The sequence below is a fragment of the Balearica regulorum genome, chromosome 10 (genome assembly GCF_011004875.1).
Source record: "Balearica regulorum gibbericeps isolate bBalReg1 chromosome 10, bBalReg1.pri, whole genome shotgun sequence".
NCBI classification, from domain to species: Eukaryota; Metazoa; Chordata; class Aves; order Gruiformes; family Gruidae; genus Balearica; species Balearica regulorum.
The window spans coordinates 12,834,595-12,850,364 of record NC_046193.1 but is presented as its reverse complement, the minus strand read 5'-3'; the positions used below and the strand labels follow the sequence as shown (position 1 = coordinate 12,850,364).

General features: G+C 48.7%; 1 protein-coding gene across 3 annotated transcripts; it reads left to right on the top strand.

Annotated features, from left to right (window-relative positions):
- Nucleotides 1-586: 586 nt before the first annotated feature.
- Nucleotides 587-14,624, top strand: KLF15 (KLF transcription factor 15). 3 transcript variants are annotated; one of them, XM_075762138.1, is made up of 3 exons: nucleotides 587-935; nucleotides 5,325-6,432; nucleotides 12,566-14,624. In XM_075762138.1, exons 2-3 carry the CDS (start codon nucleotides 5,390-5,392, stop codon nucleotides 12,732-12,734), a joined length of 1,212 nt encoding a protein of 403 aa, XP_075618253.1. In that variant the 5' UTR covers nucleotides 587-935; nucleotides 5,325-5,389; the 3' UTR covers nucleotides 12,735-14,624. The 3 variants fall into 3 exon arrangements, with proteins under 3 accessions (XP_075618253.1, XP_075618254.1, XP_075618252.1); XM_075762139.1 differs by lacking the exon at nucleotides 587-935 and adding an exon at nucleotides 4,040-4,188; XM_075762137.1 differs by lacking the exon at nucleotides 587-935 and adding an exon at nucleotides 4,380-4,422.
- The last annotated feature ends 1,146 nt before the right edge of the window (nucleotides 14,625-15,770 follow it).

The following is a 15,770-nucleotide window of genomic DNA, read 5'->3' as shown; positions in this document are numbered from 1 at the left end:
CCTCTGCAGGAGTTAAACACGGATCCTGATCCATGCTGAACATTGCATAACTATAGTGTATATATGTATAATACATAGATGAAAATAATATAAGTATTTATATTAAAAATTAGTAATGACCGTAATAACGCCGGGGAAAGGGGCAGGCGTGCGGCCGTGGGGCAGGAGCGATGGCATGGGACTTGCACACCTCCAGGGACCTGCTGATCCCCAGGACCTCGCACCCCTCCAGGAGCCTGTACCTAGCCAGGAGCTTACACGCTTGCAGGAGCCTGCACACCTCCAGGGATTTGCACACTTCCAGGAGCCTGCACACCTCCAGGGATTCGCACACCTCCAGGGGCCTGCACACCTCCAGGGATTCGCACACCTCCAGGGGCCTGCACGCTGCGGGGTCCCGCACGTCCCCGGGGGGCTCGCCCATGTGCTGGCCCTCCCGGGCGCCGCCCCGGGGGCCGGGCCGTGCCGTGCCGGGCGGTGCCGCGGCTCCCATTGAGGCCGGTGGCGGGCCGGCCCCCGCCGCGGCGGGGCCAATGGGGGCGGCGGACGCGGTCGAGCCTCTCCCCGGCCTCCCCCGCCGGCGCCGGGCGCCCGTCATGTGAGGGGGATATAGTACTACGGGAGCGGGGCCGCGCTCCGCAGCCGCGCACCCGCCTCCCGGGGGAGCTGCGCCCGCCTTCCGCCGCTCCGCGCTGCCCTGCTCACCGCCGGGGCTTCTTCTGGTTATCGTGGGGTCTTCTGCGTTTTGTTGTTGCCTTTTTTAATTTTTGCATTTGTAATTTTTTTTTCATTTTTAGAATTGTTTTTGCTTTTTTGTTCTTATTTTTGTGGTTTGGTTTTGTGGGGTTCCCCCCCTATTTTCATTGTTGTTTTTGCATTCTTCTGAGCGTTCTTGGCGTTTTCTCCCTCCCTCCCCGGCTTGCAGAGGAGTTCAGGTAGGGGTGTGCGAGGGGCGCGGAGGTTTGCGCGGGTGCGCGTCCCGGCAGCGGTGCCCCTGCACCCCGTTGCCGCAGCACCAGCAGCCGGTGTCGGGGGGTGAGGGGGGGGGCGGGCTGGTGGTGTTTGTGCCGCTGCTTCCCGGTCACGGGGGGGGTGGAAGGTGAAATCCTCCCCCCCACACACCCCCCCCCCCCGGCGGTGCAGGAGGGGGGTGCCAGGCTGCGGCCAGGGGTGGGGGGCTGTTTTCAGGCTGGAGCTGTGCCGTGCCATGGTGTGACAGGCGGGGGGGTGGGTTACTCCCGGTCAGCGCGGCCAGGGGACCACGACTCGGGCCCCCAAAGCCTCCTGAAAAGGGATGGAGGGAACAGGAAAACAATAAAAAAAATAATTAACCCGCCTCCCTCACCAAAACAACACCAACATACACACCCCCACCTACCCCCCTCCCAAGCAAGCAAGCAAATGCTTTGCAGCCGTGGAAACCCGGCTGTGCTTGTGCCGGGGTGGGATGGCGTGTGCCCCCCCGGCCCGCTGTCACTGCCCGGCCGGCTGAGCCGCGCGTTATTTCGGGCACCGTTCGCTGCGGGGCGGCCAGCCCGGGGGGGGGCGGGGGGGGGGGGGGGCTAGTGCCTGCTGCAGATAAAGTGCTTCCTCTTGTGAAGCCAAAGTTTGGGGGTAGAAGGGGGCAAGTTTCCAGAAAATAAGGCTTTGGGAACGTTTCTGCAGCTTCCCAGAGGCGGTGGCGTTGGAAAAAAACACAGGGAGACCCTAAACACCCCCCGGTGAAGCAGCACGGCCACCTTGCAGAGGGGATGGGAGCAAATGGATATCCTGGCTCTTGGCTTCTATTATCATCATTATTATTGTTATCATTATTTAGGCTCCCCCCCCCCACCCCCCAAATGCATTTCTATTTTAATTTCTTAGAAATGCTGGGCCTGGTTCACTGCCTGGTTTATGGTTCTGTCCGTGGAACAGGAGTCAGCCTGAACAGATTTAAAATCTTCTAGGAAACAAGGGAAAACCCCAAAGAGATTAGTCCTAAACTAGAAAGAGCTGTATACAGCAGTATACATAGGAAATGACAGTCAGGGTATCTGAGCCCATGTACTGCTGGGCTATCAGTTGCGCTGGACTGGCTGTCCAGAAATGACAGGCTGGGAAATATGTCCCCGTGCTTCAGCAAGTTCCCGAGATTTAACATTTTAATGTTACTCTGAGTCAGAATATGCCTTCTATGTTTTTTGGGGTTTTTTGTCTTTTTTTTTTTTTTAGCTGGTGATTAGATGGACAGGTTTTAAACAGAACAACGTGTTTCTGGCAGAAAGGACATCATAACAACCCGGGGAACTCTTAAAAGTTGGATTCTGTCATGCTGCTGTGTGCTGTTGAACAGCTGCTGCGTTTCACGCCAGAAGTGGCTGTTTTTCAGTGGTTCAGGCACTGAGGTCCCTTGATAGGTGCTTACATTTCTAACATGTTTTCAGGGCTCCTAGAGATGAAAGTGCTTTATGTAAACAGCATCGTTAGTTTTCATAGCTTGTGTAGCCCTGACATTTTGGTTTTGTTTTTGAATCTTCTGGCTTTGGCTGTGTCTTCAGGCAAAGCAGGGATGAAAGCTTTTTTGGTTGTTAGTCTGGCCTTTAGGATAAAATATAGCCTCTGCCCGATCCTGCATTCCAGGCATTCCCCAAAATCTTCTTGGCTGCTCTGCAAGTTTTGAGAGTGCACAGAAAGCAGATCTGGCCCGTAATGTGCCTGGATCTATTTGCCTCTGATGGTCCCCTATCTTAAAATGACTCCGGTTACACCAAGTGACATTGCCCCTTGTCAAAAGGGATGGCAAAATAAGCATGCTGGCTGTTTTCTGCTGAAGTACTTTGCTCACAGCAGTTGCTAGGAGTTTGTTGGGGTTTTTTTCCCTTCCTTTCAGCCCTTATTCAAATTAGGGTTTAGTTCTATTCCCAGTGAAATATATGGCTATTTTGATATGTGGCTTCCTAGTTCACACAGGCATTTAAAGAAAACTTGAACTTTTTTTTTAAAAAAAAGAACTTTACCAACTGCTTTTGGTGCACACTCTTCCCGTGCACGCACAGAGCACGCCAGCTTTTCTTAGAAAAAACCCACAACACGTTGCAGTCCAGATTTCACTCACAGCACCATTCTTCAGAGGTTAAGGCTGGAACAATGCAGACGTAGGAGGGAAGCTCAGAAACCATCTGAGGGCAAGTCCTCCTTTCTGCCCCACATTTCACAAGGCAGTCACCAGTTTTTGGTGCAAGATAGAAACGAGCTGCTTGGGTGAATTCTTACTGGAAGCCAATACAAACTTCTCAGATTATGTTTTCTGTTTCAAAACTGGAAATAGCTCAGGTCTGGGACTTCTGCTGGAGGAACTTTCTGTCAATGCAGAGATTAAAAAAAAAAAGAAGCCCTGTGTGTTAGAAATAGTTCAGCTCTTCTGACTCTTCACTTTTACTATAAGGAATGATTATAGACTAAGGTCACAAAACAGAGCCACTAACCTCTGTTTGAACTTCCTCGTGTTCGGCACATGTGGGTATTTCATTATCGGTTCAGAGGCATAGCTGACTGACAGGCATACCAGGAAAATGTGCAATCTTACTTTTAAGTCCTTCTTTCAACCTGCCCCTACTTCCTCCATGTGCATAGGAAGGAGGAAGCTGTATCTTTAAGAAATACGGTTTTTTTTCCCCTCTGTTTCCTGTGAAATATTAATAGACGCTGCCAAGGGGATGGAGCTCTTTAAAGATGTTGTATAAAACATCTCGCTCTGTGTTCACTGCAGCACTGAGCCTTTAAATTTTTCTCCAGAGAAGGCAAAGACAGGGCAAATTTTAGAGATCAGGCAGCAAGGATGCTCTGCAATAGCAGTAACAACCATCGCCTTCCCTGCACAAAACTGGAAGCTATTGACTATTCATGGCAAAGCGTCCAAAGCGCAGCGGCAGAGCCTGTGGAAAATGACAGCGTGTAACAAGATTGACTGGCATTTCCTTCGCGCTGGGTCACATGCCTCCTAATTCACACACACACAAAACCTCATAGGCTGATCAAATGACTTCTATCTCTGCAGTCCGCATACCTTCCACGAAAAGAGTTGTTTTATTATGCACGTATACAGCTCTGTTTTCAATCAGTCACCTTGAGCGAATGACTGAGGGCCAGTGTTTGCTCCATCCGGAGGTCTCTGCGTTTGCTCTCTAAGCGGCATAGTCTCCCTCCGTAAGCAATTTTTTTTTTTTTTTTTTTTCCTCTGGGGGGAAAGAAAAGAAAACAAATATGCAGATGTCCCTCCTGCCTTCCCCTCCCCAGAAACCTTTCTAGGAAGTTTGCGTGGCTCTAACTGGGAAAGTGCAGGACGGTTGCCACTGTCGGTGAGCGTTGCGGTGGGCTGCACTAGGAAGGATGGATTTTGCCCTTGTGCCTCCATGGGGTTGCAGTGGGGTTATGGCTCACGTGAGTAGGGGCTTGCGGGATGCTGCCCGCTCACTGCTTCAACCTGGGGGAGAAACTGGGAGCGTAGCTGCCCACCGTGGGTCACGGCAAATTGAGATGCCAAGGGTCCGTATGAGCCCTCCCAGTTTAGCAACTGGCACGAGGTTCAGATCACCTTGACCTCTGTACCCAAAGAGAGAGGAGTATGGAGTGATGAGGTGAAACCAGCCACCAGCCAGCTTGCCAGGACACAGCAATTAGCTCAGCACAGTGCCAGTCTTATTAAGGGCAGTGCAGGTGATGATGACGTTGGCACGCTGATTCATTACATCTGGAGGGGAAAATCCGCGTAGTAAATGCTGAAGCACAGTAAATATTTTTGGCTCCTGAGAGATTGATCCTTGCATTATGCTGATTAGCCTATATTTGTGGAACAGAGGAAGTTAAAAATAAGGTTGGTGGAAAGCTACAAGATAAGGAAAGGATTTGCATTTTATGGCCACCAGCAATAAACTTTTTTTATTTGGTTTTTTTTTTTTGTGGTAAAAATTTCAACACTTTATTTTTTCTCCCCATTCCCTTCTTTGGCTCTAGGTTTCACTGGTAGGTGAAAGCCCATAATTTATTTTCTCTGGCCAGTAATATTCTGGAAGGGAGCTGTAAATCTAGAGTGCACACAGTTGGGAAATGATTTCTGAAAGAATTCTTTTGCAAATACGTGGTGCAATCCTGCAAAATGCTTCAGCCCTGACGGTCCTTAAGGGGTGGTACAAACGTATCAAAGCGTGTAGCAGCATGTGTGCTCAGCGAGGCTGGATGCTTAGGACGTTCTTGTGAGCTAGAGGGCTTTACGAGCTTTAGTTCGTGGAGATAAATGATTAAACCGACTTCTGACTGTTGCTGTTTTGTTTTCCTTCACTCAGGCTTTCACCTGAACTTTTGCCGCCTGTTATATGCTGTTGGGATATCCATAAGAGATTGCCCAGGAATGGTGGATCACTTGCTGCCTACTGATGAATCCTTTTCATCTACAAGATCTTCTCTTGGATACTTTGGGGACATGACAGCAGGGGTGAGGTCCTACCAAATGCTGCCCTCTCCCCTGTCAGAAGATGACAGCGACTCGTCCAGCTTTTGTTCTTGTTCCAGCCCTGACTCCCAGGTTCTCAGCTCCAGCTATGGAAGCACGTCCAGTGCAGAAAGTCAGGACAGTATCTTAGACTACTTATTGTCCCAGGCATCTTTGGGGAACACCGCTGCGTCATGGTGGGACAAAAGGAGACTTCAGCCGATAGTGAAGGAGGAGTACTTTAGGTTGCCTGAATTTGCCGTGGATATGGAAGACTCTGGACCATTTCAGCCCACGCTTGAGGAAATTGAGGAATTTCTGGAGGAGAACATGGAGTTGGAGCTCAAAGAAAGACCTAAAAGTGAGACCAAGGACTTGAGAGCTTGCAGCCAAGTTTCTATTGCTTCACTACAGCAAAAAGACCATATGTTACCCAGCGCTAGTTTAAAAGAGAGTAAAAACGAACAGTTGAGCTGCTCAACGGAAGGTGGCCAAGCTTCAAATGGAGGAATGTCCCTGGAGAACGGGATACCGGTTATGCTCCAAATTCAGCCTGTACAGATCAAACAGGAGTCCAACACGAGCCCTAGTTCCCAAGGACCAGCACAAGAGAACATTAAAATTGCACAGCTCCTAGTCAACATCCAAGGACAGACATTTGCCCTTGTGCCGCAGATAGTTCAGTCGTCCAATTTGAACTTGTCCTCTAAATTTGTCCGCATTGCTCCCGTCCCCATCGCTGCCAAGCCAATTGGGCCAGGAGGCATGATCCAGGGTCAGACAGGAATCATCATGGGTCAGAAATTTCAAAAGAACCCTGCAGCAGAACTCATTAAAATGCACAAATGTTCTTTTCCTGGTTGTACCAAGATGTACACGAAAAGCAGCCATTTGAAAGCCCACCTGAGGAGGCATACAGGAGAAAAGCCTTTTGCGTGCACGTGGCCAGGTTGCGGATGGAGGTTAGTACTGGGGTGCAGCACTGTCCACTCCCCCTACCCCTCTTCTACTCGCTCGACATAACTTGCCAAGCAAGTAGGCTTGCACTCTGATTTATAAACTGTTTCTGTTCTTCAAACCTGTTCAGTTGGTTTGAGAATTAAGACCTCTTTCTTCCTTTTAGGTAGTCCAGGGGCTTTGATAAATTAAATAGCAGAGCATCACCTGCTGGCACCAGCTGTTTAAGTGTATTAAAAAAAAAATAAAAGTAGTCCATTGTAATTTGTATTTCATTCCAAGAGGGTCAGATTAAGCTTGTTACCGCAGGCAATACCTTGTGTTCACATCGGTCTGGTTGCAACACACCAGCTGCAGCAGATGCTCGGCTGGTACCAGCTGAGGGCTGTAAGCGAATGGGATGGTTTAGGGCAGAATCACTGTGCGCGGCTGTGTGCGGCTCCAACTGCACGGGGCCAGACGTGATCACTGAAGGACTGTGACAAGTGAGCGTGGTTAAGAGCAGCAGTATTCCGTGCAGTTTCATAGAAAATGCACTCCATCCCACTCCTTCTGGAAATGCTGGCAGTGACACTCTGGCATGCTCTGGGTTTCATTCTCTGCATTGATTCAGAAAAATGTGTGGGTGCCACTCAAAGTTGCAAAAAGCTGTCAGATGTAACGACATAACCAGAAGGCTGAGGTGGAGTTAAGCATTGCTTGAATGGAAGATTGCAGGTTTGAGCACAATGTTTCGCAGAGAGTATCTCCTAATTTTTTTTTTGTATTTTTAATACTAGTTGAGAAATTAAAACTTTGTTAAGAAAAATCAACCTTTTATTTTAAGGAAACTTTGACGGAAGCCTTCCTCCATCTTTCCGATTAGCTATATTACTAGCCTGCCTGCTGCAATTGTTAATATACAGCACCACAAATTGTGATGGGAGAAAACAAAATCTTAACTCCCTTGTATAAATTAAACTGTGTTTCTTTCAAAGAATATCCTGCAGAGCTTCAGTGAGCAATGTCTAATGAGGAAATGGGTTGTGATCATGGGGAACAGACAAGGTAAAAAGTAACAGGAGAGGGTTGTGTAAAAATGCAAGTATGTGAGACATGCAGCAGTTAGAGATGGCTGGATTGGTTTGAGGGAAAAGGTCAGAATGGGGCTGAATCCTCCGCTCCCAAACTGGACCAGTTTGCAGTTCGAAGTTTGCCTCTTGGTGGGACTGAGGAGATCAATGCAGTTAATTTCTTTGGTGATTTTTCTTTCCCGTTTCAGTTTATGGTGGCTCTATAAACTGGTGATGATTTTCTTTCCTTTTGTGCTGGTGGCACTTCTCATGAGCCAAGCTCAGTGGCTCGCTGCTCAGGATGCACTGCAATTAAAGCTCCGTTATTTAGCTGGTTGGTCCCATGAGCTGCAGGCTGGTTTGCTCCTGACCTGCAGTAGAGGCACTCACTCCTTTTTAGTTGGTTGCCAGAGTACGTGCGCACAGGCAGCAGATGTGCCTCCTGCCTGCGAACGTGCCTGTGGGTGTCGTGTTGGCTTTCCTTGTGCTGGGATGTGAGCAAAACTCTCATTTTTGTGACACGTGAGGATTCGTCTGATCCATGCTGAGACTTATACCAACAGTCCCAGTGACTTTTGTGGCTCAAGATCAGGAGCCCGAAGCGTTGCCTGTGGGTGACCTTCTCCAGCTCTGTCTTATTACAGAGCTGGTGTTTCCCAGGCTGCAAAACGGGGGAACACTTAGGAAAAATATGAAGTGGTAAGGGATGGAGTTTGAATTTATGCTGGGGTGCCTGCCTTCTCCCAGCGTTACAGCGAATGGTGTGGATCAAAAGCAGGATGCAGGTGTAAGGTGGGCCAAGAGAAGAGCAGGTGCTGCAGCCTGGAGCACCCTGAACTTTTAGCCAGCCACAACTCTTTAAAGATGAGAAGCCCAACAGGGATGAGATGATTAATCACTGTAGCTACGAGGAACGCATGTCCTGTCCACAAACAGCTGCTGGAGGGGCTTTTCAAACCCTTTATTGCTGTTTGCCTTGCATTTCACAGCCCAGGCTGGTACCCCAGTCCCCAACACCCCCAAACTTTGGAAGGGCTCTGCTCTGAGGGGGGAGATTTATAGCCAGCAGGGGAGGCAGCACCTGGGGAGCCGCTTCCTGTGCTCACAGCAATCCTTAGGGCCGGCCTGAGATTCCTGCACATCCCCTACGTGCTGCTCCCACATCAAAGGCCAGACCCAGTTGAGCACTGAATTACTCTGTCCCCTTTTGTCAATAAAGCGTGTTTACCTTTTCCAGAAGTTCAGCGAGAGCTGTGATCTCAATGACTTAAGTCAAATGCATCTGGACTCTCTGTTTGCTCCCAGTTTTATATCATCTCAAATGAATTTAAGCACCAGAACACTGCTGGGCTTTGCCCCCCGCCCCTTCCCAGCATTCTTGTGCTTGTGTATTTATTTTTTCACTGAAGACACTTAAGATCTGAGCTCACTGAAGATAGTAATTTCAAAAACAAAACAAAGTGTTGCCTAGCACAAAGTGGCTGAGCTGTGGGGGAGTTAAAGCTTTCCTTGCTCTCTGGGCAGTCCTGCTGTGGTGAAACTATATGCTTTAAATGCACCAAGGTAGGGGCGTGAGCACAGAAAAACCCTTTTGCCAGCCCCTAGGACAGCCAGAAACCCCCAAGGACCTCTCTGGAGGAGGCTGAACCCTGCTTGCTTGTGCCCTTCCTTGGCACGGGGCGAGAGCTGTTTTCGGCAGGCTGCAGAGAGGCGTTCATAAGTGACCGGTGACCCGTTGCTTTAGATGCCCCGCTGTACCGGTCAGCGCGCTGATCCGTGTCACGCCAGCTTATACCTTTGGCACACAGCAGCCTCTGGTTAGCACTGCTCCGCAGACAGCCCCGACCGAAAAGCTGAGCTGCAGCGTGGGCCGGTGCCCAGCAGCTGTGTTACAGCATGGAGCAGGAGAAGCTCTCGCTGGTGCAGCAGCGTACAAAACTGCGGTTGTTGTAAGGCCTGGGGGATTAGGCAATCGCGTTTAAATGTCCTGCCGCATCTTCTGGCTGGAGGCACTTCCCTGCAGCTGGCGGGTGACAGCATGCAATACCAGCTCTGCCTGATTTGGTAGGGAGCGTTTAAAGGTTTGTAATGCATGTGGCCAGGACCGTGTATGGGGAGGACCGTGCGTGGGACAGGTCAGGGCAGGCGTCTCGCATTGGCTGCTTTTGCTGGTGCTGTGCAAAGGCGTTTGCAGGTGCGCAAGAGGAGCGCTGGTTTACGGTAGCTGTGCTTTGGGGATGGGCAGGATGAATCTAGAGCCTCCACTGCAGAGGAGAGGTACAGCCTGAGTCAGTCTCAATGGCTGGTGGCCATGGTAGGAACCATGGAGTACTAGGCTGAAGCTATCGACCTTTCTTGCCCTGTCAGCTACGTAATGATGTCCTCGTTTGGCTGGGAGACACAGGACACATCCTACGCATTGGGGAGCTCTAGGATTCGTCTCCAAGGGAGATGTAGTTACAGGCCCTTTGGGGTCCCACCAGATAGAAGGATGAAGGAGACTCTTCTAATCGTTGTGGGATTACCCAGATCCCTCCACCTTTGAGGAGGAATCTTTCTGGAAATGGCAGTGACTTGGGATAGTGAGGTGTTCCTTTGGGGTACCTTGTTTTTGTTTGAATTTGGCATTCCACTGTGGATTATTTGCAGTTTTCTTGAGGTGATCTCAGTGCCAGAACATGCTGCAAATATCATTTCACTGCAGACCTAGGCCACCAGATCCTCCCAGCTTCCTTGTCCTAACCTTTGCGTTGTTTTTTTGTAAACACACCGACAGCTCGAGGTTTATTTCTGTGGGCTCTGTAAGTTGATCTTTCCGTGACTGCTGGGGAACAGTATTGCAACATTCCTGCCTCTTCAGCTAAGGACATCGTTATGAGGCAGAGTGTATTTTTATCGGATGAACTCATCCGAGCTCCCAGGGTATGAGCAGAGCTGCTCATTCCTGATATGCACCTCTTTCTCCCCCACCATCCATGCAATCCCCATCAAAATGCACTTGGGATTAGCCATGTGCTACTGCACTTCTGTTGCAGATGGTGACCTTAATGGCCAAGGACACAGGACAAGGCAACCTGGCCACATCTGGTTTTACTCCTTCTCCTAGTGATAAGCCTGTATATAAGAGGATGGCTCTTTGCAAAGGCGCTTTTCCCTCTCTGCTCCCTCTTTCCCCCGGATGCAGTTGCCACCACTGGCAACAGGTCCATTCGTTGTCTAATGCTGGGTCCCGTTGAGGCAGTCTGCATGGGCAATGTCATGCCCTCTCCAGAAAGATGCTTAGTCCCACTCATCCATAGCTCTACGAGAGCATCCCTCCAGGGATGTGGCACTCGGACAAGCTCACTGCTAAGGACTCGGGAGAAACCCCTGACCCTGCTGTTCCCAGGTCCAGACTGTGGTTTTGGGACACCATGGCTGGAAGGAGCAGGGATGCTAGAGAAAGCAAATGGGCAGGTACTACAGGTGAAGAGATGGGTTTCTCTGTAAAGGGTTTCATCATAGCCTTTACAGAGAAGACACGTCCCAGGTGAGGAGCAGGTTGATGGATCTATTAGGGTATCTGCCTATGGCTCTTAGTGGTGAATTTGAGTCACCATGGGGATACCAAAGCAAGGACAAGGCAGAGAAGCAAGAGAATGGGTGAAGGAACCTCCCCTAGAAATGCCCTCGGGAGAGGTGTGTCCACACTATATCTTACCCACGGTGAGTATCTGCATCTGCTTTGCGCTGGCTGCAGAACACTCTCTGGGTAGCATCACTGCAGAGCTGCAGGAACTGAGGAAAGCATTCCCCGCTTTCCCAGTGCCTGTGCCCTGTTCCTTAACTGGTAGTGGGAGATCAGACCTAATTAAAACCTTTATGTGGAAACTTATTTTTCTTGCATGAAGGAATTATTCATAGGAGCCCAGTGGTCCTGTTTCCCCCCCTTTCATAAAAGTAGCATATTCACTCTGTTGGTGAAGTGATATTTTGCTCCAGAAGGGCACATTTTTCTACATGTCCTTTCCCTCATTTATTCAGCTACTGCCCATGACTTCATTTATTTATTGTAAATAAACAGCTGATACCATTTCTTGCAAGCTCTCTTTCTGTGTTGGTCTTTGTTACTGCTCTGGCAACAAAACACTTAATTGCCCTTTGTCAGGCAGCAAATTTTTTGTACCCATCTGGACAGGGCTGTTTTAGTGTGAAATTATTAATTAACCCTGTGGCTCCCAGTCAGGTCCAAGCTGGAAATAGAGCCAGCCCTGCTGTTAAGACCAAAGGATTAGCTGATTTCAGTTCAGTAAATCCTGTGGGATTCATGGTAGCTGTTTGGGGATTTTTCTGTGGAGATGGGAGGTGGGAAATATGTAAAATTTAAATGATTCAGGGAGACAATTTTGGTAATTAAAGGCTCAATCTTGATTTCAATTTACCCATGAAGTAACTACGCTAATGGCCATTGGGGCCCACCTGGATGTCAGCTGTTATGATGTTGAGCATCCCTGGTACTAAGCTGTTAATGACTATTTAGCCTGCAGGAGCATGTTCAAAAGCCAATTTTTCAGCTGGATCTGATAAGCTGGATCAGATGTAGCTTCTGGGTAGCTCTGTCTGGCTGTTATCTGGGGTCCATCTCAAACTAGGTGCAATTACTGGATGTCCGTTGTGGTCGTGTCAGGGGGAGCTTGGAGCAGACCTCATCTGCGGGACGTTGGTTGTTATCTCTGCTTGAGAGTGGTCTGTGCTTGGATTTGCATGAGAGAGGTTGCAGGACAGGCTTTGAAGGGGACTGGCAGAGGGATCAAGAGCAACGCTGTTTTAGTTGAGCTGTACCCATGTTATTGGGTTTAGGGCAAGGTTCATACAACCATTGCCTCCATGCATTGCTCTGAGTCCAGAGCTGACATGGGATGAGGTTGATAATTGTGTTTCCATCACTGCTGCTGACTGCTGGTTGGGACCAGACCTTTCCGTTCGCACGCTTGAGCTTTGCCACAAGCGGAGTCTGCCAGTGGCCTGAGGGGACTTTTTTCCCCGCTGTGAGAAACTTAGCAATGTAAAAACCTATTTGTCTGAAAGGGCTTCTCTTCTCTTGCAGGTTCTCCAGGTCAGATGAGCTGTCCCGGCACAGGCGCTCCCACTCAGGGGTGAAACCCTATCAGTGTCCTGTCTGTGAGAAGAAGTTTGCGCGAAGTGACCACTTGTCCAAACATGTCAAGGTGCATCGGTTCCCACGAAGCAACCGCTCCGTCCGCTCTGTGAACTGATTGGTCCCGCTTTGCCCTTCCCGCCCAGCCATCCTACAACAGCTGATGACAGCACTTTGCTCACTATATTTCTAGTGATAATTTATTTGTCTCCACAGAACAGTCAATGCTGTTACTTGATACCACCATGTCTGAGTGTCCCATGTCCTTTAAAGATGATTTGAGAATGAAGTTCTTTTTGGGTCAAGGGAGGGGGTGCTTCTTCCTTTTTTTTTTTTTTTTTTTTTTTTTAAGGATGTTATTTTCATTTCCTTCTATCTTTCCCTCCTTTGCTGCTGCTTCTTTTGGAAATTACAGTGTTTTATTTTTAGCTGTTTTCTGCTGCACAGGAAAATGTAAGAGTTGCTTGCTGCTAGTTAATTATAGCCCTGGCATTCCTAAGGGCTTTGCTCATGTACAGGCCATTCATTGTGAGTTTTTATTAAGCTGCTCTATTTGTCCAGTTTGGAAACAGCAAATTCCTTTTGAAATGAAAACAACTCCTTTGTTTTTGGGTCGCCTGAGCCAAGGATTTGTAGGGGCTGGCCATAGGAGGAGGAACAGTGGGAGTCGGGGACAGGGGGAGGCAAGGCATGGGGAGCGCTGGAATGTGCCTCTGTGCCTCTCTGACTTCTCCAGCTCACATTTACCTCTTCCTTGGCCAGGGCTATCTATAAATATTTATGTATATATATTCATACATACATATATATATATATTTAAGCAAAGGCATGTCCCAAGCAAACCTGGAAGCTCAGGCAGGGTGCAATGGCTTGGAGTGGAGCCTTTTGGTGTGGCTGAGCGCATACCGTGTGCATGCTTCTCCCATCCTGTGCTGCCATGGGGGTGGAGGGATGCCCGTGCATCGAGGGAAACGCTGCTTTCCTTTGACCGCTTCGCAGCATCCACTGTCTTTAGCAGAAGAGCTGTTTGGCGTGTAGAGCAGCAGGAAGCCATTTTTTGAGAACGGCTGAGCTCTGTTCCTGTCTCTGCTCCTGTTCTTTTGTGTGATCTTGGGGGAGAAACCAGAGCGCCAGCCCTGGAGGTGCCCGGTGGCCCTGGTGAGCACCGGGCATGCCGAGCATCCACTGCGAGTCAACGCCTTGCTGGCTGGAGCTAAGTCTCCATTTGCCCACTGGTTGGCAGGGTCTTGTGGGATGTACCTGGACCCAGGGGAGGGTGGGAGGCATCGTGGCCTGGTGGGACCGCACCGTGAGATCTTCTGTCCAAGGGTGATGTTCAAGTGCTAATCCTCTCCTTCCCGACAGCCATGTCAGAGCTCCGTGCAGCTGGGGTGGGCGAATGGGTGAGAACAGTAGCCAAAAGGAACAAATTTGTGTGGTAGCTGGCTAAGAAGGGAATTTAAACAAATAATCAGATGGTAGCAGGCAAGAGATTTTGTTTGTGTTTCTTCTTGTTTTGTTTTTCCTTTTGAACTCTGGCGATTGTAAGAAGCTTTAGAAGAAAATAGAATTCAGTAATTAGGAACAATTTTATAATGGATGTTGCATTTCCTTTCCATTCGCAGACAGCATCTGTTTGTCTTTTTGTCGGCAAAATGGGAAATAGGAAACTGCGATTCTAGCGCTAGGCAGAGCAGGAGCCTGTGCTGTGCAAGAACAGCAGGTCTAGCTAAAGCGAATGCATTCCTTTTGTCCTCTAGAAATTAATATAAATGAACTATCATCTATTGACTGGTTTATATCACATCCTATGAATGTATGTAAATAAAACTGTACATAGATGCATATCTATATAAAATATCTTTTAATAACGTATCAAAATTTGTGTAAATTGGAAACAAAAATACCTATAAAGCCAGTGTACATAAGTTACAATTCTGTATATTTTCTTTTGTTCTTCATAAAAATATATTTACTTTGACAATAAAATGAAAATGGAAATTTTAAATCCCTTCTTGAAATTATTATTCATTAATTTCCTTTGTAGCCAGCTCTGTAATCAGGACATTAGTGCCTGAAATATTGATTCACCTGGATGTAACTTTTCAGGTGCTGGGTAACAGGGAGGTGATGGAACAGATCTGAAGTTGCCTTCAGAAGTTTTTCTCATCTGAGAAAGTTCTTGGGAGGCACAAGATGTGTCAGCTCTCCCTTCGCCGGAGCCCTCACGCCTCGCCTGGCAGCTGCACTGGGACCCGAATGCCTTCTGTGGTTTCTGACCGCTGTGGAACAGGTCTGCAGCTGCAGTAAAACTGTGGTTAATAAATTAGAGCAAACAGGTTCTGAGGGAAATTCAAGCTCTAGTGGTCAGTGCGAAGGAGGAAGGGCTTCAGAGGCTGCTTGAGACTGTGATGGTGACTCACTGTGTGACCCAGGACGAAGGACTGAATTGCCATGTGCCACACTTCCCTTTCTTGTAAAGCGGGGATAATAATGCATCATGGTGATACTGTGGGACTTAATTTACGTTTGTGTGATCCTTGGATGGAAGGAGCAAGCAATAAGACCAGTAGTCACAGGATTAGATTGTGAAAGAAAGGCTCAGCGCAGCGGAGGTCTTGGTGCCAAGGCGCTTCAGTTGGCTCTTCTGTAAATCCCATGCCTGAAAGAGTGATGTGAAGGATCTGTGGTACAAAACATGCCTCAGGCCGGAGAAGACGCCCTGTCCTGCAACAACCATTGCTTCCCATTCATAACAACAGGGGCATGAACATGATGCTCTTGTGATCTGCAAGCCAGGACCTCTCTTGCACTGTGCTTTTGCTTGGCCTCCGTTGGAAGAAGAAACCAGCAATGTTACTGGTGTTAAAATCACTTCTGAGTCTCCATGGGAGCAATGGTGCAGTGGGTCCAGATCTTCTCCCAGCAAGAATCACTCTGAAACTAATGGGCACTTAGGGATTAAAGTCCCTCCCTGATGAACAGCCACCAAAAAACGCCAGCTGATGAGCCAGGGATCTCCAGACCCCTGATTATGTTTCCTAGAGAACTTCTATGAGTCTGGCAAGAGCACCGAGGGATGAGGCAGAGTAAGTTATGGTCGCTCCAGGTTGTTGTTACCTCCTGAGATGTAGCCTGAAGACCAGAGTCCTAA